Consider the following 27,473-nt stretch of genomic DNA (forward strand, 5'->3'; position numbering starts at 1 on the left):
ATGCAGGTGTTTGCCTCTCTACCTTCTCCTTGCGCTGCGTGGTCAGTTTATTAATCACAGGAAAGCCTCTACTTTATGGGGTGAGTCTCGAGTGCAGGGCTGGGAAGAGGTACAGTGGGAGAGACCTGGAACTGTGCCAGAAGCACCAGCGTGGGGGCGGGTGGGGGCTTACAGGGGCTCTCTGGGGCCATAGACTCAGACCACCTTGTGTGAAACTGCAGGCAGCTGAGTGAGACCCTGAGTGATACCACCCCCCTCCCCCCACCGTTGCTCCATGTGGCTTGTTGCTCTTCAAGGGGAAACCCTTCTGCTCTGCTCAGCAGCCATTTCCCATATTTGGACCCATGAAGTTCACAGGCAGGGAAGACTAGCTTTGCCTTCAAGCCCAGACCTAAACATAGATTTTATGATTTCTCTCTTTTTTTTTAAATTCCAAGGGAAGGGGGATGCCTCCATTTCATACAGCTCAAATGTGTTTTATCCATGAAAAGAGGAGTGGGTTGTAAGTATGGGGAAAAGGGAGACCTCAGTATCCCCAAGAGGCTGCTTCTCCTTATCCAGACAACAGCCTGTGGAGTTCAAGGGCATCCCATGCTGGCCAGCACCCACAGCGTGTGACCCAGAATCAGCTCATTGTTGTGTGGGAAAATCGCCCCGCCCCAGTTGCTGGGCGGTGTTGTGGATAATCAATGCCTAGGTCTCACAGCCAAGGCATTGTGGGACTTCTGTTCTACCCATGCGGACCCCAGACCCCCCACCCAGGCATTACCCCAAGTTAGCTATCCTGCAGTCACATTGGCATTTCCATTTCTGTGGGCATTTCCAACTCAGTGAATGGGAAATTGCTCTGTAATTTTCAAAAGCAATCAATTATGCAGAAAATGTGGCCTCCAAGAAAAACAAGAGTTTAAAAGAATCACCCGTGTAAAAAAATGGCACCCCCGGCAGGAGTTGGGATTTTTTTTCCCCTCCCCAGTCACTGTCAGGGTGTTCATGAGTGAGGCGGACCTGGGCCGCATCCTGCTTCGGCCAGCTGTAGGACACGGGCGGCTCGAGGCCTCAGCTTCACAGCTAGAAATGGAGGTAACGACTCCACCTTCCCAGGGCAGCTCAGAGGAGTAAATAAGGTCCTTGTGTATAGGCATCGGCGCCGTGCCTGCCCCCCAACGCACAAAACATTCAGTCCATCCCCCTTTCTCCCTCACTCTTTCCACATTTTTTCTCATAGAGGACAAAGAAAGTGTAAGATGCCATATGTAACATTTCCCCGCAGTTGCAGAAAGTGCCCTTCACTGTAGGACTCGTGGGTGGAAGGGGCAGGATCTTCCTGCTTCACACTTGTACGCACCCACAGCTTTCGGCAGCGTGTGGAAATGTCAGCCCGCGCTGTGAGGCCGTGTTGCTAAGCTTTCCACATCAGCATCATTTGAGTTTTGTTCCGTTAGGGCAAACTGAGGGGTGGAGGCGGGGGCTGACAAATCCAGAGGTGTTTGGAGTGTGTGTCATCATCTCAAGAACATTCCTGGCCAGGACGGGCGATTGCTGATGCAGAAAGATACACACAGGCAGTCATGAGTGGAGCTGGCCACGAGACCGTTGGGCCCGGAGTCCTAGATTCACCATTGTGTAAACTGAATAGGCAGTGGGGGCCACCGGCCGCCCATGCTGTGTCCGTGGCCCAGGGTGACTGTGAATAAAGGGCACTTGGAGGTGCTCGTGTGTCTGAGTCAGTCAGTGACTGGGGCTGCCCAGCAAAGGGCAGTCACTGACTCAGTGCCTGAATCGGCCCCTTCCTCTTGTCTGGGTCGGCCTGTGTGTGAATCGTCCAATCGCACTATTGGGAAGTGAGCTACAACCTGGGGGCAGAGTGGCCCGTTGTATGGGAGCGGCTCGGGAGCCCCGAGTCTACAGAGCCAGGGCCATCATAGCAGGAACGAGTGGGTGACAGTGATGGTGGTGAGGAGGAAAACGGGGAGAGCGGCATTTATTAGACACTTACTGTGTACCACGCACGGTGCTGAGCCCTTCACAGCAACCCTGGCCGCGGGGGCTGCCACCACCCTCCCTGTTTCACTGATGACGACGAGGTGCGGTCTTCAGCAGCGTCTGTAGGTGCCCCTGTGCTGCCTCTGGCACGAAAACTCAGGGGGCCCGTCAGGTGCAGGGCCTGGGGTCCATCCACTGGGCCATCTGCTTCCGGGGCAAAGTGTACGGATCTTGCTGAGCACCCACTCGGTTTTCCAGACACTCCGGGTCGTGGGATTGCATATGGGAGGTGGCTTTATTTTCATGTTTATCTATTCATTTTATTGTTTTTGAATTGGCTGTCAAATTTTTTTCAAGTATGATTTATATTCAATATTATTTTATATTAGTTTCAGGAGGACAGCATAGTGATTAGAGAATCATATACTTTATAAAGTGTTTCTCTTGCTATCCCCAGCACCCACCTGGCCCCATACAGGTTTTCCAATATTATTGACTGTATTCCTTATATGTACTTCACGGCCCGTGACTGTTTTGAAACTCACAGTCGGTAGGTACTTCCTCATCCTTCACCTTTTTCACCCAGCCCTTAATACCCTCTCCTCTGGTGGCTGGCACTCTGTTCTCTGTAACTATTCCTTTTAAAACAAAAAATTTAAATAAGAGACCTTTGAACCTTGTCAAGATAGGAATTAAGTGCCCCTCACCAAATATATTTCACTTTGTGTTAAAACAGTCGTTTTCACATTTTTTTTTTGTTATCAGGGCTCCTTTCCACTCTTTAAAATAACTGATGGTCCCCCAAAGGGCTTTATTTATCCATGGGAAAAATCCATCAGTACTTACCATGTGGGAATCAAAACTGAAGAGATGTTTATGATACATATTTATTACTGTATTTTAAAATAATGCCAGAAGCCCACTACATGTTACTATCAATAACAGAATCTATTCTCATTAAAAACCACTATATTTTCCAAAACAAAAATATGGGGGAAATGTTGGCACTGTTTTATACTTTCACAATCTAGTGTCCGCCCAGAAGACACCTGGCTTCTTATATCTGCTTCGGTGCTCAGTGTGTGGCAGTATTTCGTGTCATACGGCCACTGGAGGTACTCTCTTGAGAGATTGAAAGTGAGAAAGGCCAATGAGGACTCAGCATGGTTAGGGAGGAGGGAGTTAGTGTTGACCTCATGGACCCTCCGAGGCTCTTGGAGATCGCCAGGGTGCCGGGACCTCACTTTGAGAATGGCTGCACTCAAAGGACTGGAATAATCTTGGGCTAGAAAACATGCGTGTGCACCAATATTCCTTGAACTAGATGGAGTCTGGGGGGGTGTGGCTGCCTGTGCCCACCCCATCCGGTTCCCTCAGGTCAGGGTAGCAAGGCTGTGGGATGCCGTGGGAGCTCGATGCTGGAGCCCTTCCCGGTGGAAGTGGGTGCCGGGAACTCCAGAACTGCTGAGCTTCCCACCACCTGTCAGTGTGTGGATGCGTGGCTGCCGGTGTCCCTGGCCCAGCTTGGTTCTCGGCTCTGAGTGACACCTTCCGGATAGACAGCCCTTCCTTATGTTCTTTGACACGGCAGAGGATTTTAGCATGAGATTTGGCTTAGTCAGGCAGAACTCTGGGCTGATGTGTAAACACCCTTTGTGTCCAGGAAGACTCTGGTGCTTTTCCCTTAGGTAGGGCCTTGGGGAGAGTGTCACAGGTGGTAAGTCTCTGCTCCTTGGGATGCGGGACCAGGTGGCGGATCTTGATGTACCTGAGCCATCTCAGGTACGGCCAGCCCCTCTCTGCTCTTCCTGCTTCATGACCATTTGCCACGGGAAGAGCTAAAGGATTATAATGACATTGGGCCAGGAATAACCCTTAGAGTCAGAAATGCCAGAAAGCTGCAAGTTCAAGGTTCCTGTGAGCACCCAGAGTTGGAATTCCTGTTGGTGAGTTGTCTGGCTCCATCTAACAGCTTTGAACTTGTTTGGATGGGGGTCTGGGGAGAGCAAAGGTCATCTCCCCAAAAATGTTCACTCCAGCAGAGGACCCTGCTGCTGTCCTGCCAGAATACTTTTCTGTCAAAATAGACAAAAGCAAATAGAACCTACCACTTCTTCCACATGGTAGGTTCAGAAATTTGGGTGGAAATGTTTTAAGCTGCAAATGAGGTTTATGGTTTAGGAAGTCGGCTTTTTGCTTTGCGCCCTGGCTGGTGGTGAATTCGTTCACTGGTTCAGCAGGTGAGAACGCCAGGTGTTTTGCAGGGTCCAGCAGGCCAGAGACGAGTGTGTCGTCAGCAGATGTACATGCACGGGGAGGAGGGGCGGGGTCAGGGACTTCTCCCTGGTGCCATTGCTCGAGAGCATCAGTTTCTGATTCACGAGGTCGAGATGGGGCTTGATTAGTTCGCATTCCATATGGTCACCAGTGATGGTGATGATGCTGGTCTCGGGCCTGAACTTAGAGACTTCACTGTCTTAGGGAATGTCAACCAGGGGACCTAGGCTGACAGGTGTCATCCTGCTCTCAAAGGGATGTGCAAAGCTGGGGATAAGAGGGGGTGGCAGCTAAATGGGCCCTGCAGGGCAGCATTGAGACTTAGGAGGGGACACAGCTGAGGCAGCCCGATTGTGGCCAGGGTACCCACACATATATTTTTTTTTATTTTTCAAGCACAGTTGAGCAAACAGAAGTGCCCAGTCATTCTGTCATCACACTTTGTTGGGCCTATTCAGGGTCACCTGTATCTGCTTACATCGATTTTGGCTTCTCAAGCACATGATTCATGTCAAAGTGGCAGCAAAAGTCCCAGAACTAATCCTCCTTGAGGCGCTCTTGGTGGTAAGGGCGAGCTTCAGAATCTGCTTTTTGAACCCAGCTCTGACTCACCAGCTCTATGACTTCGGCTCAGTGTTGACTTCTTTGGACCCGTGTAGGCCTCCGCTGTGAAAAAAAGGCTAAACTGGCCGGTCAGGTGATTGGGTGTGAAATGACACTGGCCCGTGAAGCACAGGGCAAGGCACTGGCTCGAGGCACATGTAGTCGTTGTTGGGACAGTGTCTGGAACAGTTAGATGCGGTGGCTGCTGTTTCTCCTCGTCTGGGCTGAACCAGGACATGTGTGATGAGTATGGATCTGTAGGCGCTTGGAGCCGTGGCGTAGCACACTCAGATTCCTTCATTCACCCCTTCAGCAAATACCTCCTGAACATCTCTGTGCCGGGTGTAATCCTGAGTGCTGCCTTCCTGTGACGAAGCAAGACTGTGCACAAAGTGAAGATGTGACATAGAAAATGATGGGGAGGGTGGGCAGGAAGCTGAAACGGTGCCCACCTTGGGGCTCAGAGCCGGGGGAGCAGCGTTGGTGGGAGGGCTCAGAGCAGACCCTTGAGGTCACTGGGAATGGGTCAAAATAATGTGCAAAGAAACCTATGCGATATGTGATTTGTTCAGATCAGTTTTTATTTGGGGAAGGAAGTTATGAAATATCCCCAAAGCAGTTTCCTTGTCAGGTCAAAGTCTCCTAAAGACAGACTGTTGGGAAACCATGGGACATGGGGTGGGAGAGAAAAGCTCCCTCAGTTTTTTAGAGAAAGTAATCTTAAAAATACTTAAATGGCTTAGTTTCCCTCCTTCAGTTAAGAATTAAACTTGTTGCCCTGGCTGGTGCGGGTCAGTGGATTGAGTGCCTGCCTGTGAACTAAAGGGTCGCTGGTTTGATTCCCAGTTGGGGCACATGCCTGCGTTGTGGGCCAGGCCCCCCAATGGGGAGCACATGAGAGGCAACCACACATTGATGCTTCTCTTCCTCTCTATCTCCCTTCCTTCCCCTCTGTCTAAAAATAAATGAATAAAATCTTTAAAAAGATTTATTTGACGAAAGAATTAAACTTGTTGATTTTATCATTGCCGTAACATCTGAAATAAACTGATGTGATGTTCTGATAAAATAAACACACCGTAAGTTCGTTTGTTTGGGTGGAGTGGTTGAGGGGACAGTTTATTATTAAAATGGGTTATGTGGACCATGTAAATCCATTCCATTGCCCTGGAGAAAAAAGGGGGGCCTGTAGTTTTGTGGGGGGTTTTCAGTAGCAAAGAGCTTTAGGACGACATGTAGAAAAGCTGGGCAGGAGCTGAGGGGTACTGTTGCCAAGAGAATGTTAGACGTGAGAATGGACCACAAAGAAGCCGGGCATTAGGGACGAGCTGTTTGCTGAACTGAGAGTCCCTGCGGACCTTAAAACAACTTGCCTGGTAGGAAAGTGACCTCGTGTGTATTTACCAGTGAGCATAATCCCCCCTAGGCCACCTGTGACCCTATGAAAGATTAATAGGGGATATTATTTTCATATGTTTCTGCTTAAAGTCTGTTTGTGCAAGCATGGGTCGTTGGCCATTCAGACACCCATTCGCCTTTGTCTTTTCCCACGTCCTCCCGGGACCCACGGAAGCGTGGCTCCTTTCATACTTGAAAGGTAAATTAGCGTTCTGATTAGTTTGCGGCTTGGGGCACAGGCACCTCAGAGACATTTAATGCTTGTCCTGTGCAGGCGGGGACAAGGGGAGGAGGTTTTGAAATGATTAAAGTCAGGAGAGTCTGTGTGATTGTAATTTGATTGTCATTTTTCACCTTCTGGAACCCCCAAGAAGCGAAATTTGACTGAAGTTGGCCCAGCAGCACTGGGGATAATTTCTAGAATTTGCCTGCGTTTCCCTAAAATAATTAGACTTTATTTTCTCTGTCCATGACCATCACGATGCAAATGCTTCCTTATTAGGGTGCAGATGGCACCTCCGTCAGTTTACACAGGCCCGATGCTAGCCGGGCCAGCAGAGGGCATTGAGTGGGGACCACAGGTAGTGAGTGACCTGTCCCATTGCCTCAGCCTGCTTCCGTGGGTGTGATCCACTGGCCCATAAAACACGTTCCTCTGCTGGAAGGTGTGGAGAGCTCACAGGAGAAATCTCTCCTTCTCATCCTGGTATGAAGGAGCCTGACGGTAATCATGAGTTTATTGAGCATACACAGGCCCTCACACGCCACGTGATTAGCAGGTGAATGCTAAGGGAAACACCAATGTGAACATCTTTACCCTAGGACTTCGTGGAGGTCTCAAGGCCGGGGCGGGCTGACCTCCTAGGCTGGTCCAGAGCAGAGAAGAAGCCACCAGCAATGACGAGTCTTACCCTCATGTAGGGCTCTGGAACAGTCGTAATCAGGTGCTAGGTGCTGGCCACACCTAATCCCCCAGGGCTGTTTTGAAGGCCTTATTGACATCCCACTGGAGTAAATTACATTTCAGGCAAGTTAAGGTCCTTGTCTAAAATGTCCTGGTAGTTGAATTAAAGTTTAAACCCTGGCCCATCTTCAAATTTTATATTAAGAACCTCTACTTGTAGACTGCTTTTTAGGAGTGATGAAGTCCCTTGTTGCTGATTTAATGAATCAGCACAAGCGTGTTGGCTTTAAACAATATGGATTTATTTTTCTCCCAGTTCTGAAGGTCAGAAGACCTACACAGATCTCACTGGGCCGAAATCAAGGGGTCCACAGGGCTAAATTCCTTCCAGAGGAATTTAGGGGTAAAATAAATCCATCTTCTTGCTTTCCCTCCCCTCCTCATTTCTTGGGTCATGGTCTCTCCCTCCATCTTCAAAGTCAGCAGAGGCCCGGCCCTGGCCGGGTGGGCTCAGTTGGTTGGAGCATTGTTCCAAGCACCAAAAGGCTGTGGGTTCCATCCCTAGTTGGGGCCCATTTTGGAGGCAACCAATCAGTGTTTTCTCTCTCTTTCTCCACGCCCCACTTCGTCTTTCTCTAAAATCATTAAACATGTTCTTGGTGAGGAGTTTTTAAAAATCAGCCAATCTAGCCTTTCTTACATGCCGTCACTCTGACTTCCTCATCACCCCCCCTCTTCTACTTTCAAGGACCCTTGCGATTACCTGGAGAACCCAGGATAAACTCCCCACCTCAGGGTCCACGACCTTAATCAAATCTGCAAAAGCTTTTGTCTTGAAATATTTCCTAGGTTCCAGGGATTAGAGTGGAGACGTCCTGTAGTAGATAGAATAATGGCACTTGAAAATGTTTTCTGAGCATCTTAGTGTTGCTTCTGAGGGTCTATCTTAATTTTAATATTGGCATATCATGAATTGTGGAACTAGTCATTTCTCCCCTCTTCCCGGATCTTGCTAGAACACACAGAACCATATCAAGTACATAGCTTTCATTTAGCCCATTTATGCCCATTTTGTACCAGCTGTTTACCATCTCTATTGTATCTTCCCGTGGCCATCAATTTCCTCACTGATTTTTTACATTTATTCTGTTGCATTAAAGCTACATCAGAATGCATCTCAAAATTCTTTCTGAAGCCAGAGAGGGCATAAATAATTAAATAGAGCCATGGTGGGTGACCTTTGCAGCCCAGGGCTCCTGAGCAGGTGACTTGAGCTTCTTAGGCTCCAGGATGAATGGGAGGGAGCTTCTGAAATTCACCCCTGCAGGCGGAGGTGCCTGCAGAATTCTGTATGAAATCAATCCACAGCATGTTGGTCTACAGATTTAAACTCCGTGTCTGCTGGTGAAAGATTGGTTGAACATCTAGATTTCTATTTCTCCCTGCAGCACAGTCGCACAGCTGATTTCCCAAGTTTCCCTGGAGAAATAGAAAAGACTTATTGGATAAGATTTACTCTCGAGGGTTAGAGCGTATTTGTCATCTGCCGTTATCCCATCAGAAAGCTATTGGATAATCTCAGCATCCAGAAAACCTCCAATGTCTTTTCTCCCTCCATTCCATAAAAACAAGTCCTGCCAAGGCTCGGTTTTCTACACGAATGGGCATGTCGGAGCATGGATAGTACAAAACAACTTGATTGACTTGGCAGTGCCGCGTAGGGTGGTTTGCAAGGTTTGGTGCTTCAATTAGGACTTCCAGTCTGCTTAACTGGGACAGCATTGGAAAAAATTGGTCGAGGGGGCGTGGAGGGGGTCCTGGCCGAAGGGCAGCTCTGGGGCATCTGAGCAGAGGCTGCCGAGACCCTGTTCTAGGTTGGAATGGATTCCCTTGCCAACCGCTATGACGTGCGTTTCAAATGTGCCACGTAGAGATCAGCTGTCAAGCCCCGTCAGCCTCTCTGCAGATGTTGACGGGTGGCTGTCAGTGTTTCTGGGCGAGGTGGCTTCATGAGGGGTGCCGAGATTGATCTGATGCCACCGCAGACTTCCCCCAGGGGGGCTGCTGCAGTTCGATGTGGTCAGAAAGGCTGGGGAAGGCCGTCCGCCTGCCCTGCATCCTGCCAGCACTGAGCCCCCAGCCCGGAGAGACCCCAAGCGGGATGCGAGGATGAAAATCATGCCCGGCTCTACCCTGTCCTCTGCACTGTCTCCTCTGTGGGTGATGCTTTCTCACAGCCCTCTGTGGGTTCCGCTCAGAGGGCATGGCCACAGCCTCCAGTGACCCAGGAGCTGACAGGGACCCAGACCAGCAACCACGATCGGGGCTCCTCAGGGCAAGTGGGGTGCGGGGTTTTGCTAAATGGGCCGTGACCTCTTGAGCATCAAAATAAAGCTGAGCCGGGATTTGGGAGAATAGGCGCTGATCTCTGCTTGGCCACAGAGCCCTTCCTTGTCCCAGGAAACAGGTCTCGAAGGCCCCTCCGACCTCAAAGTGCTCTATCCCAACAGCACAGAGCTGTGGTCTGGCTGAGTCCCTGAGGAGCACGTTCATTGGTCGAGGCTTCAACCACCCCACCGGGAGTGGAATCCATGGCAAGGGGCTTATGGAGCTTTGGGCATCTGTGCCTGGCGTGTGTGAACCCGCCTCAGGGCCTTTGATCCAGAGAGGCATGCGGGCTCTCAGACAGAGGAGGACCTGGGCTTTCAGAAGGGCCTTTACTCCGAGGAGCCAGCGTGTGCGGCCCGAAGTGGGGAACGGCAAGGCTGGAAACTGCCCCCTGCAAAGTGTGTTTGATGTTGGCTCTGATTTGCCGGAGGACGCCTTCCAGATGTGCTCTCTCGTGGGCTGCCTGGGAAGAAAGGCTAAGGCAATTTACTAAAAACAGAAAGAGAAAAGTCTGCTTTGTGTCACTGTGGCAAAACCACCATGACTGGGCTCTTGCTTTGTCGTCCCGGGCCTAATATCAGTGGCGTGTTTTTCAAATTATTTTTATGCCGCATAAAAGATTAGCGGCATTAACCAATTTACTGATATTTAGTCATTTTAAACATATGCATTCCCCCTCTGCCCCAAGTCCCTGAGGGAAAAAAAAACAGCTTTTCTTAAAATGCTTTTATTTTATGAGCTCATTGGACTGAGATGTTTTAAGTCACATCACAGGCCCCTGGCTTGGGACTCCTCAAATTCATTGTGGTCAAAGTTGCTGACGTCAGCCTCACACAGATGTAGCCTGTCTGGAGTATGTAAGAGAAGAGTCAGCAGAGACAGACAAGATGTATGTTTCTCTGTGTTTAGTGTGTGTTTCTGTTACAAGGGCTTAACATTAGAAGAGACCAGGGATGGGGGAGAGAACATTGAAGGAATGGGAAGTTGGAGTTCATTGGGCCGTGTGTATTCTCGGGTCTGGGTAAGGCACTTTATGTAACTGTCAGTTTGGCTTCACAGCAGCCATTTGAAGTGACTGTAGGGGGCATTGACCCCATTTTCCAGGTGAAGAAACTGAGAGTCGGAGAAATGAAATAACTCCCTGAGGTGAAGAGCTTAAGAGGTGGGGCTGGCGTGCGACACAGGCCCCACGTCACTCTTAGTCCTGTCCAGTGCTGCCCCCTCCACCCGACCCACTGAGAAAGCTTTCAGACACTAAATGGCCTGACTTGGAAACCAGGGCTCTGATGCCCTCTTGCTCACGTTGGGTTCAGTGAACAACGCTAGTGATTTCTTACACAAGCAGATTAATGAAGGGGCCCTGTCCCAGGATCTGGGTTTCTGCGGGGTAGTCAGGTCTTGACGTCCTGTGTGGGCAGTGGTGGGGTCCTGAAGGCCCTTAGCAAGCCCAGGTCATCGATGGACTCACCGCCCTCTTAGGTCGAGGTCGGCACCCCCTGTGCTCCTGCGTGGCATTCAAAGCGTGGGCGGAGGCTGCACCGTGGAACACAAGGAAGGAGGCGCTGAAGGACCATCTGGCCAAATAGCGGCAGGGGGAGGGCAATGATATATTTGATGATTTAAGTAAAATCCCAGGAAACTTGAAGTCCGGCACCTTCCGCACTTTGCCCTCCCAGGGCTGTGGTGTGGGGAGTCGGCAGTGGCCCTTGTAGTGAGGGCCACATGCCACCAGCCTCTGTGTGGGTGTGACTCCGGGCAGGACCTTAACCTCTTTGTCTCTGACCTTGTAGGTGAGATGAGTGCATCTTCTGGAAAAAATCTTGGTTCCTCTAATGAAAGGAAACCAAATGCCTTGACTCTATAGTTGTGTGTCATGGCAGAATGCAGCTGTGGGTGAGAGAAATGATAATGCTTTGAGAACAAGTGGGGGTTTTATTCCTAAGTAGCTTCGAGTGTCCCATAGACCGCATTTCTGAAGTGGGAGGGAGAACCAAGGGCTTAAAAAATTAAGCAACATACTTAGGAACTCTGGTTAATTAGTGTCGGAGCCCGGACCTCATCCAAGATTTCACAAGGCGTATCCAGGGCTCCGGTCCACCAACCACACGGCTCATGTCCAAGAACAGGGTTTGTCCTGGAAAGACATTTAATGGGTTGGGAGAATCCAGGATGAGTCGAAGTGGGCATTTATGGTGCGAGTTTTGACCTGTTCAACATAACACAATTTTCCTAAAAGTGTTAAGAAAAAAGTAGGTGAATGATGTTCACCCCACTGTCAAAAGACCATCTGCTGTTTGAAAAGACACTTCTGGATTTTATCATTGCAATCATTTTTCTATTTCCAGTTAGCAACATGCTTCCTTTGATATGATAGTTTCTGCACAAACCACTGTTTTCTCTTCAGTGGATCTCCTAAGGGCAACTTGGCATTCGCCGGCATTTTGCTCCCCGTTAAGGGTGGGACATTTTCTCTTTCGGAGGGAGATAGGTTTTTCCATTAGTGCCTATTCATTTCATTTTCATTTTCTCAGAGAAGAACAATCATGTTCATTGCTCTGTTGTCATGGAGATTTCACGTCTCCAGAAGAGACCCAATTGTGACTTTTCTTTGCTAATCCCACACTGGATGTGCGAGCTTTCTTGTTCGGATCACTGCAGCCCAGGTGGAGAAGCCGTTCAGACAGGTTGCGGCGTGGTGCCTAACCCAGGGCGGGCAGGGACGTGTGCAGGGGGTTGTCCTGGGGAGGGGGAGAGCAGGCGCTCAGGCTGTGCGATTGGACAGAGGCAGCGCTGGGGTCTAAGAACCATTGGACACTGGGCTCTTACAGTGCTGTGAACTTAGCTCGGTTCCACCCCACCTCACTGCCTTCCTCACAGACCTGTCACCACTGTCTGCCCAGTTGTCCACGCCCTGATTCTGCCTCCTTGCGTCTGCAGTCTTGACTTCTGTTTGAGCGATGCCCACCGCTCAGTGCACCCTTTCTTTTTCCCCTTCCGGCCCTCCGTTATTCTCTCTGGTTCACTGCTGGCCTGCTGTCTCCTGTGTTACCATTTTTCCCATCTTTGACCATCTTTCTGCTCTTCCCATCACTGCTAGAACAGTGAGGGCACAAAGTACGTATAAAGCAAATCTCTGCTGAACAACGCAAAGACCCAAGAGTCTTCTCGATAAGCAAATCCAATCATGTCACTTCTCTGCATAAAATCCTTCAGTGGTCCCCATTGCTTCTAGAGTAAAATCCAACCTCTTAGGTTGATCATTCAAGGCTCTCTGCGGTCTTGCCCACGCCATCTCCCCTCAGTCAGCATTTGCATCCCATGGCCCTGCTGTCCCCAGCGAGTGACTGACGGTTTTCTGGATGATGCCTGTGTTAAGTGTGGTGGTTGAGAATGATCTCCAGAGTCAGAGTGAATGTGGTCACATCCCAGCTCGACCCAGCAGCTCTCCTGCCACCGGGAAGGCGGTCCGTAGCCTCTCTTTGCCTCAGTTTCCTTGTCTGTAAAATGAGGCTCATGGTATCACCTACTAAGAGTGCTATGAAAACTAAATATGTAAATACAGGTCAAGCACTGAGGTCAGTGCCCGACACATACGAATGCCACATTACGGTTACCCTGGGATTATTACGAGTGTAGTTGCTCAATCATATGCCTGTTCCTGCTGCCTGGCATACCTGCCTCCACCTTTACCTGATAGGTCCTGCACACCCTCCAAGTCTCAGTCCCAGTGCCTCGCCGAAACCAGCTCCTGCAGCTGTGTGATGTTAAAAGCTTAAGTTGTGAGGATCACAATGTGTGGTTTTAAATCCTACTTCTACAACTCACTGTTTCGCTCTGGTCTCAACTGGCCAGGCTGTGGTTTTCGTATCCATAAAATTAGGAGAGTAAATAGTCCCTACCTTGTTAAACTTGTCAGGGGAAAAAAAATATTAAGTGTGTAAAGACATACTTAGCATATACCAAATACTTCATTTAGATTAGCTGTTTTTCTTAGCTGCCTTTATGAGCTTTTTATCAGGAACTGGCCACTGTATTATTACAGTCTTTCTAGCCGTTTCTCTCAGCTGCTAGACTGTGAGTTATTTGAGTTCAGGGAGAGGGAATTTCTTCATCAGTAGATCGCAAGCACTTGATCCATCATTCAGTCAATGGAACGGACGCGAATTTAGCTGCTTTGTCAATACCTGTAACCATTGCACACATTGCTTTAAGAGATTTAAGAGGACTGTGCTGGTAAGAGAAGATGTTGGGAAGTAAGAATCCCTCGGGGAGGCCTGTTTCCTTTCTTTGGCAGGTACTGAAGACCGGAATTTAATTGGTGCTACACTGTTTCATTTCGGCCAGTGGCGACTGGGGATGGGAGAGGACCATCTCCCCAGAAAGGCTGGAACTGACTCCAGGCCATGACATATGCATCATCAGTGGGATCGACCATATCATACTAGTTTTTTTAAAATATATTTTATTTATCTTTAGAGAGGAAAGGAAGGAGAGAAGGAAACATCAATGTATGGTTGCCGCTCGTGTGCCCCCTGCTGGGAACTGACCTGCAACCCAGGCATGTGCCCTGACTGGGAATTGAACCGTGATCTAGTGGTTTGCAGGCCCACGCTCAATCCACTGAGCTACACCAGCCAGGGCAATACTAGTTCTTAAACAGGGTTGTGCTGGCCAATATTTAAAAACTGTTCTCCAAGAACAACATAAAGCCCTGATTTGTAGTGTTTGCTGATTACCATGGCGTAAACACTCCCACCGACACCGCACAAGCTATACCACGGTGGTGTTAACCAACTCCCACAATTCCTGAAAATTTACCAGCCAGCCAGTAATGAGCCTGTTCCATCCCCCCACCGTGTAAACTTGTTCTTGCTTCACGTTTTTCTCTCTGTAAAATGTGATCCTATAATGTGACCACCCTGTCTCCAGATAGAAATACCATGGTGAGCGGGGTCCGTGTGAAGGTACCGTGGCGATGGTCGTGTTTTAGCAAAGCTGCACGTTCTCGCGATCATTCAGAGGCTCTCATTCCCTCCTCTGGCTGTGTTGGTTTTCGGGCCAGGATCCGGGCTGATGTCTTCTCTCAAACACCAGCCTGCCCATCGTGCTGCCCGGAGCAGTCTGTATAGTTTCATCCTCTCCATCAGGGTTATGCTCTCTGCAGCAGACTGACTCAATTAGCCTTTCATTCCAGAGTCCAAATGTGAGTCAATTCTGAGGTTGTTAAGCAAAATGAGTCTGGTGGCAGTAGCCTTGTACTGAGAGACAGTAATCCACATCACAGAGCTGTTCAGTTAATAGTCTACTCGAGGGACCACAATGGGGAGACAAGAGAGAAATGGGAGACAGGTAGACAGAGCGACCTTTCTTTCGGGCCCGGGAGCACAGGGCTGCCGCGTCAGGGAGCGGATCAGGTTGTGCGCAGAGATGGAGCCCGAGATGCCTGAGCCGTGGTGGGGCTTTTGCAAAGTTAGAAGCCCAGTGCTGCTGGATCATTACCTTTCACGCCCAGGAAAGTCCTTCTGAAATTAACACTCATTCTGAGCTGGATGCCGTTGGAGCCAGCGGAGCAAGCCTGAGCCTCCTCCTTTAGGGATTTCCTCTGAAAAATAAATCTTTCTGCCGGGCTAGAGAAAATGGCCAGGTGTTATGTGCTTCGGTGTGTTCAGTTAGAGTCGGAAAACACCAGTGAGGCTCAGACTGTGGGAGAGACCCAGGCACACACAGATGGGCGTGCCCAAGTCTGAAACGGAGGGTTTTGCCAGTCACTTAGCTTCAGCACATGGCCCTGTCTGGGAAGCCATATACAGGGCCTGTCTAAGGAGTGTCAGGTGCTGTGCAAAGAAAAGAAAGCCAAGCTCCGGCACCTGTCCTAGGGATCCGCAGGGAGGGAGCCAGGCACACGACATGCAGCGTGCACGGATGGGCACAGAGAGGGTGGCTCAGACGCAGCTTGCTCACACGGGTTCAAGGAGAGACGGATCTCACACAAACTCGGGGCAGCCTTTGTGGTGGGCTGTGAACTTGGAGGGTTTCATCAGACCTTTGACTCCCCTGCTACTTAAAGGTGTGATGAAGGGCCCCAGCTGTGCTTCCTGCGAGCCTTTTACAAGCCTTTGTGATCATCACACGTACCACCTTGCTCTGTCTGCTTGTGGAGCGCATAAAACATGCTAAGTCAATACAGTTTCTTGGATGGAAAGAAATACAAATAGCGCTGGGTTTCTTGGCTGCCAACATGGAGGAGCAAACGAGAAGAAAGCTGAGACAACTGCTCATTGTCTGCCGTAATTGCCGGAGAATTGAAATTCTCTGGCAATCCATTGTGTTCTTCACACAGAAACGGAGCTGTTGTCTGCCGCGATGACCTCAGAGGGGCCCGGCTCCCAGTCAGGGTTTCTCCAACAATATCCTCTTCAGATTGAAAAGCAGCCAGCTGGTCACCCAGAGGCCCCCTCCTCCCCAGACCGGAGTGCCTGAGGCCCCTGGCCACTGCCGGGTCTCTGCACCTTCACCAGCACCCAGGGCTGCTGGGCGGACTGTGCTGGCCCCCGGGGCGTCCCCAGACTGCAGACAGAGGCTGCATTTTGATCAGGGGACCTTCCTGGCACCACCTCCAACCGCAGGCCCACCCCACCCCATCAGAGACAGTGACGCTGTGGACAAAGGGAACATCCCTGCTCCCTCTTGCCCTTCCCTTCAGTTCCAGAAAGGCAAGCTCCTCCCCATTGTCACTTGGCTGGAATGATCACTGACCCCCGGGCTGGTGGATGAGAGATGACTTGCAAGACAGATACATGTAGTTTTAAAGCCAGTAGGAATTACGGGAGCAGATGGGCGGCAGGAGCTTATTTTGATGCCAGGAACGTGTTTCTGTATAAGGTAAATATGTTCCCAGTGTGGCTCTCCATTGAGTGTGTAGAGAAGCCTATTTCCTAAAGATGCAAATAAGTCGAGTCAGAAATAAATATTGGATGGAAACTTCAAAGCATCTAGATTTCTCCAGTTGTAGGCCCCGAAGACTTCTCTGCAAATGAGCAGACGCACAGGTGGGCGAGGGCTGGGGGAGGGAGGGAACGGTTGGCGGGCATGGGGGAGGGGGCCGTGTGAGACAAGATGCTAACATTTTAAGGCGTCACGTTTTCTATATTTGGGGGGATGGAAGAAGGCATAGCAGCCAAGGAATAAGGAACCGTTGTGTCTGCCTAGAGGCTCGGGAGATTTTAAAGCGCCCTCCCTCCTTTCTTCCTATTACAGATCTCGCCTTGCTGATTTTTTTACCAACTGCCAGCCAGAGTCCAGGGCTGTTAGCAGCTGTCTGAAGGAAAACTACGCGGACTGCCTCCTTGCCTACTCAGGCCTTATTGGTAAGATTGGGGAGAAGCAGGACAGCAGAATTGTCTGGTTTACAAATGCTTGTGGCCTTTGTAGCCAGCCACTACCCGAGAAAGGAACAGTCTCCCAGTCACCCTCTGGGGTTTAGATGTTAGGCTTCTAGGACTTGCATGCAAAAAAAAAAAAAGCAAAAACGAGGCCCATGGACACACACAAAGGCAAAGGCAGGAAGCAGGGGTTATTAAGGAGCAGAAAGACAGCAGTGTGAAGACCTATGAAGTTTCTCAGTTGCAGAACTGACCACATGAAACCAAAGTAGAGAAAAAGCCTGGTTAGAGAAGAGGAAAGCCAGTCAAACTAAGTTAACCAAATCAGGGAACTTTGGAGAAAGGAAACCTGGAAGTCATTCACTTTGGGGAAATCGAAAAGGCTGTTTCCCAGAAAGGACCCTTTGGAAAGGAAACCCCTAACTACTGGGATCTTTCTCACTGTTAATGTTCTTGGTAACTCAGCTCCTGGTGTGCAGGGGGTGATGTAGCGGACATATTTCTTTTCCCTGGGTGTTCAGGCATAACAGACACAGTACTTTTCTTTCTCTCAAGACCTGAGGTGTTAGAAGAACCAGGTTCTCGGCATTCAGGGGGACAGGACAATTCAACAAGGTCCCAGTGAGTTGGGAGAGAGCCAGAAACGAGGCAAATCAGTGCCCGCGGGTAAGCGTGTCAGGCAGGAGGACAGGCAGGTGCTCCAGGTTCCAGGGACTACAGAAGCCTCGGTGACAGGGCTCCAAAGTCACAGATGACACCTGAGAATGACCGCATCGTGTAGGCCGTGGAGAGGTGAGGGGAGTCGAGCAGGTCAGAGCACGATGGCTCGGCCAGGGTGAGTGTTCCTGCCGGGACCACACAAATCTCCAGGCCGGAAGAGCTCCCTCCCCAAAGTGACAGCACCAACTGAATTCTTTGTCACTGGAGTGTCTTCCGCAAGAGCCACAGGAAAATCCACAGTGGTCCTTCAAGCAGGGATGTGACAGGTGTCTGCATATTTGTCCCCCTTTTTTTTGAAAGGATACCTGTGCCCTGATGGATGATACCTTCCACCAGTTGCTGACCATTTTCTTTTTAAGATTTTATTTCTTCATTTTTAGAGAAAGGGGAAGGGAAGGAGAAAGAGAGGGAGAGAACCACTGATTGGTTGCTTCTCACATGCACCCCAACTGGGGACCGGCCCGCAACCCAGGCACATAGCCTGACCGGGAATCAAAGTGGTGACCTTGCAGTTTGCAGGATGATACCCAATCACCTGAGCCACACAGGTCCAGGCTGTTGTTGAATATTTTTATGGATATGTCCAATGAGTGTATCTTCCTTAAGTCAGTATTCCAAATTGCCATTTGCTCTTTCCATTTCTTAAATTAATCCCCAGGACAGATTACTTATCAACTATGGAATTACAGGTTTAAGAAATAACAGAAATAATTAAGGCATGCTCATTGTAAACCATTAAAAAGAAAAAGAGAGAGAGAGAAAGAGAAGCCCAAAGAAAACAATATTAAGGATCTGCAAGCCCACTCCCCGATGTATTGCTATTAACACCTTAGGCCCTATCCCTCCCTATCCCTTAGGGTGACAGACGTGCTCAACAAGTCACCCTAAGCAGCCAGGAGAAACAGTCACGTGCCTGAGGGTGATGAAATTCTCAGCATTGAAGGGAATGAGTGGTCAAGGCAATGCATTCTGCAGAACAATACGCATTTCCCTGTTGGGTCCGGATCTCCCCTTCTACACTAGTCATTGGGTTCTAGGGACAAAGCTTGCTCCTGCTTCTTCCATATGTCAGGGATCCACTACGGTGCCGGGCATGCTTAGTGGGTACGTTTTAACCTCTTTGCTCATTTCCTTTCCGACCCAAAGTTAGGAGCTCCCTCCCTGTTATGGGTTCAAGTTCTTATCTCAAGGTACGATGGCATATAATTGAGTTCAAGTCAGCATGGAATGTAAAGCAAAGATGTGCCCTTGGCCCAGAAGAGGTTACAAAGAAACTGTTTTCTGTTTGTGAATCGCATGTATCCTGTGGATCACTGACCACTTATTACTTCTTCCTTCCATAAAATATATAAACACAGAAGGCTTCTTGGCATGAATAGGCATTGCCTGGTGTGAGCCACCCAGGGGAAGACGTTTGGGTTGTATTAAGTATAAATGCATCGTTTATTTGTGCCAACACAGAACTCATCAGAAAGACCACAAACAAGGGGAGATGTAGGCAAGGGAGACCACCCAGTATTTCTGAGGACTTTTGAGGACTATTGAGACAATGCTCTAGGAGCCATCGGCTTAGAGAATTTCCCCTGTTTGCTTCCAATCCCTTCACCACTTAGAAGACTTGATTTAAATCAGTTGGTGTCTGGTGAGCAGAGGCCTCATTATATACGTTCAGGGTGTGGGGTAACACGTAAGGAGAGCTTTGAAGCTTCCCTGTCGCTCTGAAGAAGCCATTTGCTTCTGAGGGAAGTTGATTCCAAGTCCTAAAAGGATTTTTAAGATATGTAAAACCAGTTCTATCTATTTATGAAGATTAATGACATTTTCATGAAAATGCAAGGGATTTGGCAACTCATGCATTCAGAGTTAATTCTCTCCTACTCCATGACACGCATACCATTTGTGCAAGGGGGAAAAAAAACACCCTGAGTGCAGCTCAAGGAGTTCTGTTCTAATTTTTTAAGTAAATGTGTAAATTACTTTATGTGCTCAAGATAAATGGCCAAGAAAATGCACTGCTTAACATAATTTCCCACTCAGCAAACACAGTGCCAGTGATTATCCACGGTGCGTCCGCCATCAGAGGGACATTTGTTTCTCTTCAGGCTGCGGAATCCGTATCATCGCACCAGAACCGAACACCTTGTCTTTCCTCTTCTAGGCACCGTCATGACCCCCAACTATGTAGACTCCAGCAGCCTCAGCGTGGCCCCCTGGTGTGACTGCAGCAACAGTGGGAACGACCTGGAGGAGTGTGCCAGGTTCCTGAACTTCTTCAAGGACAATACGTGTCTCAGTAAGTTTTTTAAAAAACAGGAAACGAACGCATTTTTCTCTAGGAGCCCAAGCCCTGCTCCCGAGTCCCTTGTGTGCGTTCTTTCTGGAGTCTGCCTTCTCCCTCTCTCCTCTCTCTCTCCCATTCCTGGTTCATCCAGCTCCTTCGGGCGTCCCTGGGCAAAGCCTTGGGGGATGCTGCAAGTGGTCAGTGGGGTGCTGCCCAGGATGAGACTCCAAAAGCTCAATCGAGCAAGAGATTCCAATAACCCGAGGGTCTGTTTCCTGGGAAGGAACACTTCTACCCACAGATCAAATTTTGATCTTGGCAACCAGCGCCAAGTCTGTTCCAACTTTTTTTTTATAAATCTGAGTGCAATATACAACGTGAGATGCTCTGACAAATTAGGTGGGGGTAGGCCCCTAAGGGCTCCCCGAGAAAAATTAGAAGTTAACATCAATAGCCCCTGCGATGTTCCAGGTTGGCTCAGAGGAGAAGCAACCGTTCTGGAGTGGGAGGAGCGAGCTGTGCAGCCCGGACCCTCTCCGGGTGGGTGGTTATCTCCGGAGGCGAAGAGGAGCCCTGTGGGCGGAGGCAGCTCCGGCTTGGAAATAGTCCCGGGTATTATTGCGGTGCCGTTTTGGGGGAGTGGGGAACACGCTTGCCACCAGGGGAGCTGTGGAGAGAACACGGGCAGGTGTGAGCAGCGTTCTTCAGATGAACTTCAGAAGCACTATGCCAGGTCTCCCTTCGGTCCACAGAGGTACGCGTGCTCCAGGTGACGAGTCAGCACCTCACTCACATTTTGTGGCAGCCTCCAGGACATTCACTATGAATGTCCGGGGTGCTTTCGGTTCACTCACAGAGAGTCTGGTGTATACATGGCTCACTTGCTGTACTGTGCGTAAGGATCCGAGGAGAGGGCAGTATTATTACCTCCATTTCCTCATTGAGTAAATGGCTGATCTTCACACAGACCATCCATGCCAGAGACAGGATCCAAAGTCAGAGTTCCTTATGCAGCCGCCTGTCTCCTGAGGGCTTTTTGTCATGCCTGCTGCGCAGGGCCCATTGGACCAGAACGTATACCTGAACAGCAGGGCCCAGGTACGACCTCCCAGTGGCAGGTGCGGACCAAGTTCCTAGGAACCAGGGTCAGCCCCCCTCAGAGTGCCCATCCTTCCGTGGGGCTTTGTCCACCCGCTGCTGCTGTATGGGGGCGCTGATTTCTGCAGGGCTGCATGGCTCCCTGACCCCTAGCCAGGTGCACACCGGAAAAGCTGCTCCCTGTTGCTTTTCTAAAACCCGTCCCCACGGTGTCCTTTGTTGAGAAGACAAATCTAAATGACTTGCTCGCTAGAGGTTCCGGAGTCAAGTGGCTGTAACCAACTCGTTAAAACGAAAACAAGCATTGGGACGCTTAAACGAAATTCCAAGCCACAAAACTAGTCTCAAGTATGGCATCATTTGCCAAGACATTGGGCACACTATGGGCCTCTTGTTCGGTCTTGACTTTTTTTTTTAAAGAAGTATATATATACTAGTTATCCTCTTTACCGCATGCTGCATGTTCCCCTGGCAGAATATAAGATTTCGTGAAGATAATGACAATAGAGGTCAGCGTGAGAAAAGACATTCGTGCTGGCTGAAAAAGCGCTCTCTCAGAGAATCTAAAGTTGTCCCTGCTTAATGACATTTTGGTGAAAGGGAGAATAGTCTGGTATCTAATTGCTAATGACTTTTCAATAAAAAATAAATGCATTTGGTCTTCAACAAGGACAAAAGCCAGCCAGGATTTTTTACAGGCACTCCATTTGTACTTTGTGACCCTCAGAAGGGGCACAGCATACCAAAGGCACAGTGCTGTGGATTCAGTCTCCGGCAAAGGCCCTGGAATAGAAGGGGCTGGAATCTGTACATTCCAACCCAAATGCAATAACCCAGCTCTGCTCTCTTCCAATGAATCAGCCCTTCCCCCAGACTCCCCTATCAAGAAAAGCTCCCCACCCTATTGTTTACGTACAGTTACTGCGGGGTGGGGGGACTGTGATTTTTACACCGAAGCGCAGGACACATGCCAGGGACAGAGAAGAAAGAGCTGAAGGTGGAGGTGACTATTATGGTCATTCACGGTACCTTTCCTTGGATACCACCGTCCCTTCCCCAGACCACGCCATCGAGACTGTGGCTCCCTGTTCCCACCCGGGGCTGCCTGTGCTCCTCCACCTGCTTCCACTTTCTCCAAGCATTTCTCCCGGCCTAGTGTATTATAGGTCTTACTTATTTCCTCCACAAGGGCAGGGCCTTCCATGTTTCAGGGTTCACAGTGTTCATCGCTGCATCCCCACTGAGAGTGGTGCCTGGCACGCAGGAGATGTTCCGCTGACATTTGAATGCATGAATGAGCACGAGAACAACCCCCACCCCACCCCACGTGCCAGCGCAAGCGCACTGAAAAACACAAGTAGCTTCAATGAATGCCAGAGGGTCTCTTGAATCCTTATGTCTTAAGAAGAAAAAAAATAATTGTGCAGTTCTTTTGTTGTCATTGCTCCGGATCACTCAACCAGCCCCCCCAGCGACCTTTCTCTGCCTCACCCACTCGCTGGGTCATGAAATGTGGCTAAACCCATAGAGAGCAGGTGTGTTCATTCAAAGCTATTTCTTATAGCCTTCAACATGTGAAGTTGTTAGAAAACAAGGTCCCAAGTTTCTGAACTTAAAGGATTACAATTTTAGAAGAAAATGTCATTTCTAAGAGGAACATTAGGCTTAAATTATTCTGTCTTGTGTATCGAGAAATGCCAGCTAAGAGTCACGTATTAACAATTTGCACATTCAGGTCCCAACTGGAGGTATTTGATTTCTTATACAATGAATATGAAATAAAGAAATTCCTAAATCCAGGCCAAATCCCCGAAGACCTGATTAAACTGTTTTTTATGCATTTGGGGGAGGGGAGCGACACAACCGATTGACTCTTGCTGTACAAACAATCTAATCCCATGAACTTGTAATAAGCTTTCAAAATTTTACATTTTAAACTTTTCATATAAGCAGGGCTGTTTCTACCTAATTATGCAGATTTTGTTTAGAAGACTGGTAGCAGAGAGGGGAAAAAATAATCTTACTTAAATTTTCAGTAGGCTATTGCTGAGGTTCTGGGCGGATCCTTCCTTTAAGGAAATCGGTTGCGGTTGTTCTCTGAGCAGTGCCCGCCTCAGCGTTGGTGTTCTGTGCTACCGAGTCACAGTTTTTGCTGTTTGATTTTACTCCCTGACAGATTAATGTGAATGCCACTGAGTGACACTGGTCTCATAATTAGGGGTGGTATGCTTTTTTTAAAGCACTAATGAGTTTGTTTTTAGTATAGAATTTTCACAGAGCATGAAGGTTTTCTTGGGAGATGGTGCCGAGGTTGTGCCCCTAAATAACAAGTTCAAGGCTGGGTTTCAAAGGGCTCAGCCGACGAGGATTCCAAGGCAAGGACCTGGCTCGTAAAGAGGAACCCAGTAAATGCGGGTGGCAGCTGGAGCATCCAAGTGTCCGGCTCAGTGTTTAATGAATGAATTGATTTTTGAACGTCTGACCCCATGACTGACTCTCCCCACATGTAGGGCAAACAGTTGGATGGGTTTCGGTCAGAAAAGTCCAGCGCTGTATTCAGAGTTTCCAGTGCGCCTCTCTGGCTTCATGTAGCTTGTCTGGCACATTTGCTGCTTGACTTTGAAATTGGATTTCCTCCTGTTTTACTGCAGAAAATGCAATTCAAGCCTTTGGCAATGGTTCCGATGGCACTGTGTGGCAGCCAGCCCTTCCAGTTCAGACCACCACTGCCGCCGCCACCACGGCCGTCCGGGTCAAGAACCAGCCCCTGGGGCCAGCAGGATCCGAGAATGAAATCCCCACTCACGTTTTGCCACCTTGTGCAAATTTACAGGTAAGAGTGAGGCCAAACTCCCTGTCTGAGCTCACTTTAGCGGGACATAGGCCCATTTGTTTTAGAGATAGTTGGTGAATGATGCCCAGGTTTGAATCTTAAAGGTACATTTTTAACTACGATGAATGGAGACTGGGAGGTGATATAGAGTGGAGAGGAAGATGGACTTTGGTACTAATGGCCATTTATTAGGAGTATGGCTTTGGTGAAGGCTCTCTCATAGTCTTTCTACCCCTGGTATCTTCACCTGCAATAAGGGGGTAGGTGTCTGGGCACATAGATCTTTACGGATTTTATCTGTAGGGTCATCAAAGTAGATTGGCTCGCTTTTAAATGTATTATACTTATTCCATGTTCTCTACAACACAGCAGCATCTTGAAAAGAAAGAGCTTTTGGTTTTGTCCCCATCACTGCCTCTGAAACAGAATGATGTAACTGTACCACTGGGTAAGCCAGAGGCAGTGTTACTAGTGAAGCCTTAGCTCAAACCTGGAGTCCCGTAGGGGTTTGTCATTCAGGAAGCAAAAGATGAGTCTCTTCTGCAATGAGAGGAGCTCTGAGGAGCTGCCTGTGAACCCCGCGTGTGCACACAGTCCAGGGTGTGTGGCCCGGAGACTTCCTTGGAGTCAACCAAGATCTCCAGGGACAGGACACCCCTCACTCACAGTGGGTTTCTTGACTTTCCTCAAAGTAGGGTGTTTATTCTGCCTTTCAGTGGATTTTTCTGTACTAATGAGTATTCAGTTGTTTGGCAAGACATTGCATACTTACATGTTCACCAGTATTTTCACACACTTGACCTCTTTGAACACGACCCTCCTGGTGCCTGTGGGAGGGATGCTCTTATGACAGTTCCATCAGCCCTGGTTTTTCATTTGAGGACTCAGGGTGCTCAGTGAGGTAACACGATCAAGCCTGCAGAACTGGCGAGTCACAGAACCAGCACTGTCCCCAGGAGCCTCGCGTTCTTTTCTGGCTCTCCCTGTCCTGGGGGGTAGTGGTGACGACATGTTGACCTCTGCCTCCTACCATGGTGTGGGAGGGGACATTGACCAAGTGTGCCGTCACACTTGTCACTGAAATACATCGTCCCCTCCCTCCTCTGACCCCTGCTAAGGATCAGTCCCACCAGAATGCTCCCCACAGCCTTCTTTTGCCAATTGCCGCCTTGCCCCATACGCACTTTGCTCCCTTTCTAGAGTGAGTTGGGGCGGTGTTTTCACTTCTGATGTGCTTGGTGTCTTCTCACTCCTGCATTCCCTCCTCTTCTTCTTGGATACCCTCCGTGCTCCTTATCTGGGCTTTGGTCTGTGTTGTCTGCCCTCCTGGGTCTCCACACCCGATACAGACCCTCAGCCCCACAGCCTCAGGTCAGCCACATGTCCTTCCTACTTCTCAAGCATTTCTTGAGCACATCCATCTCCAAGGAATTGTGCAAGAAAACACCAGACTGGGGGGAAAGTGGGCAGTATGGGGGAAGGGAGGGGCGTGCACTATGGCATCCTGCAGCAGGAGCCTGAGGTTCAAGGTGGGGAAGTGACTTACCTGCACTAAGTTCCCCAGCCAGTTGAAAGTGGGTCAAGAACCAGACACAGCTTTTCAGAGGCCGAGTCTCTTCTTCAGCTCTGGCCTGTGCTCAGCATCCTGCTTCCTCCAAGCTTCGCCTTGTGTACTTGTTGGGTCCACTCAGATCCTAGCATCAGCAAAGACAGTGGGCAGGTGGGGGATAGGATGCTGCTATCATAAGGTGCTAACAGTGGGCCAGAGGTGCTCCTGAGCGGCAGGAGAGGTGCACCCTCCTGCAGCCAAACCAGGGTCTCCTCCGTGCGGGTCTCCATGCGCAGAGTGTGGCTACAGAGGCAGCATTCAGCCTGTGTATTAAGCTCTTTCTGTGTTTTCGGGCCTTTGTGACAGTGGACATTCGATAAAAATTCTGTCCTCGGTATACTTCAGCTAGTAGGCAAGACGGAGCTCGTCCACATGCTTGGAAGGTCAGGCTAAGCTGATAGATGCCGTCACAGAAGAACCATCACTATTGGAAAACCATGGAATTGGAGTTTCCCCTGGGAGTAGGAGAGGGGCCTGTCAGCCATTCGGAGGGGTTCTTTCCCCTCTACACCTCCCACCCCAGTGCCTGACTTCTGCTTCCCATGGCACTGTGCATGGCTTGGCCACACAGCATTTTGCCTCCAACACAGATCTGCCCAGTCACCCCTCCCTGCCTGGAGGACTCGGTCTGCTGCAGGGTTGCCCTGGCAACATCAGAGGACACATTCACTCTATTCCCAAGAAACAGAGCCTTTGCTTCTCCTGTGTTAGTGATGGGACCTGGGCCTTATCAGTCAAGGGGTGAAGTGAAATGAGGGCGTGGTGTTGATGTCAGGGCTGCCATTCGCATTCTCGGCAGAGGGGAAAAGGAAGCATGGAACTCCCGAGCAGTGAGGTGACAGCCACACCTGTCTCCCCAGTGACACACACACAGAGTCCACATCTCTTGCAGCTTGACAGCATTTCCTTTGCCCTGGAGTCCTTCAGGGTCCTCAAAACCTTCCCCTTCCCCCTAAGCTAACTCCTGCATATTGCACACAGGAGGCAGGGGCAAGGCAGGGGCTTGGCAGCTAAGCCAGTGTTCAGACCCAGGCTCTTGTCCTCGGGGGCATCAGGGCCTCCCCAAGCCTCAGCACCCTCTGCTGTGAGACCAGAGGATGACCTGGCTGCTAGAGTTGGGAGGGTTCAAACAAGGTCATGCCTCAGTGCTTGGGGCAGAATGAAGACTCCAGGATGGTGCTCCCCAAATATCACGAGTGATGCCAGATTCCCCATCAGTAAGCAGATAGTGGTGTTGTGCCTTGCGTGGGGAGGTAGGTATTATGCTAGGGAAATCGTCTTGAGTTAGTACCAACAGGTGGATAAGGCATTTCATTTTTTTAAAACATCTCAACTGCTTCATGCCCTTTACTTCTTACAGCAGCCCATGAGTCAGGTGCGATTGACACCCTTCCCTTTTACAGACGAGGCAACGGAGGCAGGGAAAGGCTGGTGACTTAACTGAGCTTGCGCAGCAGTTCCCAGGCAGGGCTGAGGTTTCTGGCTCCAAAGCCAGGGTACATTTGCCTTGCTTCACCATGACAGACTTTTGCCTTATTCCATGACCTTGGACAACCTGAGCTCTTTCTCTGAATTAGGAGTGAACAGAGAGAAGGAAGTAAAAAATAGAAAAGGAGGTGATGCAGCGTTTGTCTCTCTGTGTCTGGCTTATTTCACTCAGCACAGTGTCCTCCGGGTCCACCTGGAACCTACGAAGGTTCATCCAGAGGGTAGAATGGTGGTTAAAGGTGGCGGGGGGTGGGGAATGGAAGGTGTTGGGCTTTAAAGGGTGCAAAGTTCCAGTTATGCAGGGTAAGGCCTGGGGATCTAATTCACAGCAGGGTGTACACTAAGTATTGTGTATGTAGAATGTGCTGAGACAGTAGATCGCATGTATTCTCACATCCCCCTCCAACAGAAACTTTGTGTTAATTAGCTTCATTGTGGTAAACCTTTCACAATGTATTTGTGTATATCGAAGCATCTCATTGTTTGCCTTACATATATACATTTTT

At 49.5% G+C, this 27,473-nt stretch overlaps 1 protein-coding gene across 2 annotated transcripts in view; it reads left to right on the forward strand.

The window, feature by feature from the left end:
• The window catches only part of GFRA1 (GDNF family receptor alpha 1), a 199,980-nt gene that overhangs the window by 143,844 nt on the left and 28,663 nt on the right, over positions 1-27,473 (forward strand). For both annotated transcript variants that reach the window (XM_037063822.1, XM_037063823.1), the window contains 3 exons: positions 16,814-16,923; positions 19,817-19,951; positions 23,689-23,870. In XM_037063822.1, the coding sequence (XP_036919717.1) occupies positions 16,814-16,923; positions 19,817-19,951; positions 23,689-23,870 (427 nt within the window). The remainder of the gene's footprint in view (positions 1-16,813; positions 16,924-19,816; positions 19,952-23,688; positions 23,871-27,473) is intronic.

This window comes from Sturnira hondurensis, unplaced genomic scaffold (assembly GCF_014824575.4).
Source record: "Sturnira hondurensis isolate 20B ecotype Veracruz unplaced genomic scaffold, ASM1482457v3 Scaffold0014854, whole genome shotgun sequence".
Taxonomy (NCBI): domain Eukaryota; kingdom Metazoa; phylum Chordata; class Mammalia; order Chiroptera; family Phyllostomidae; genus Sturnira; species Sturnira hondurensis.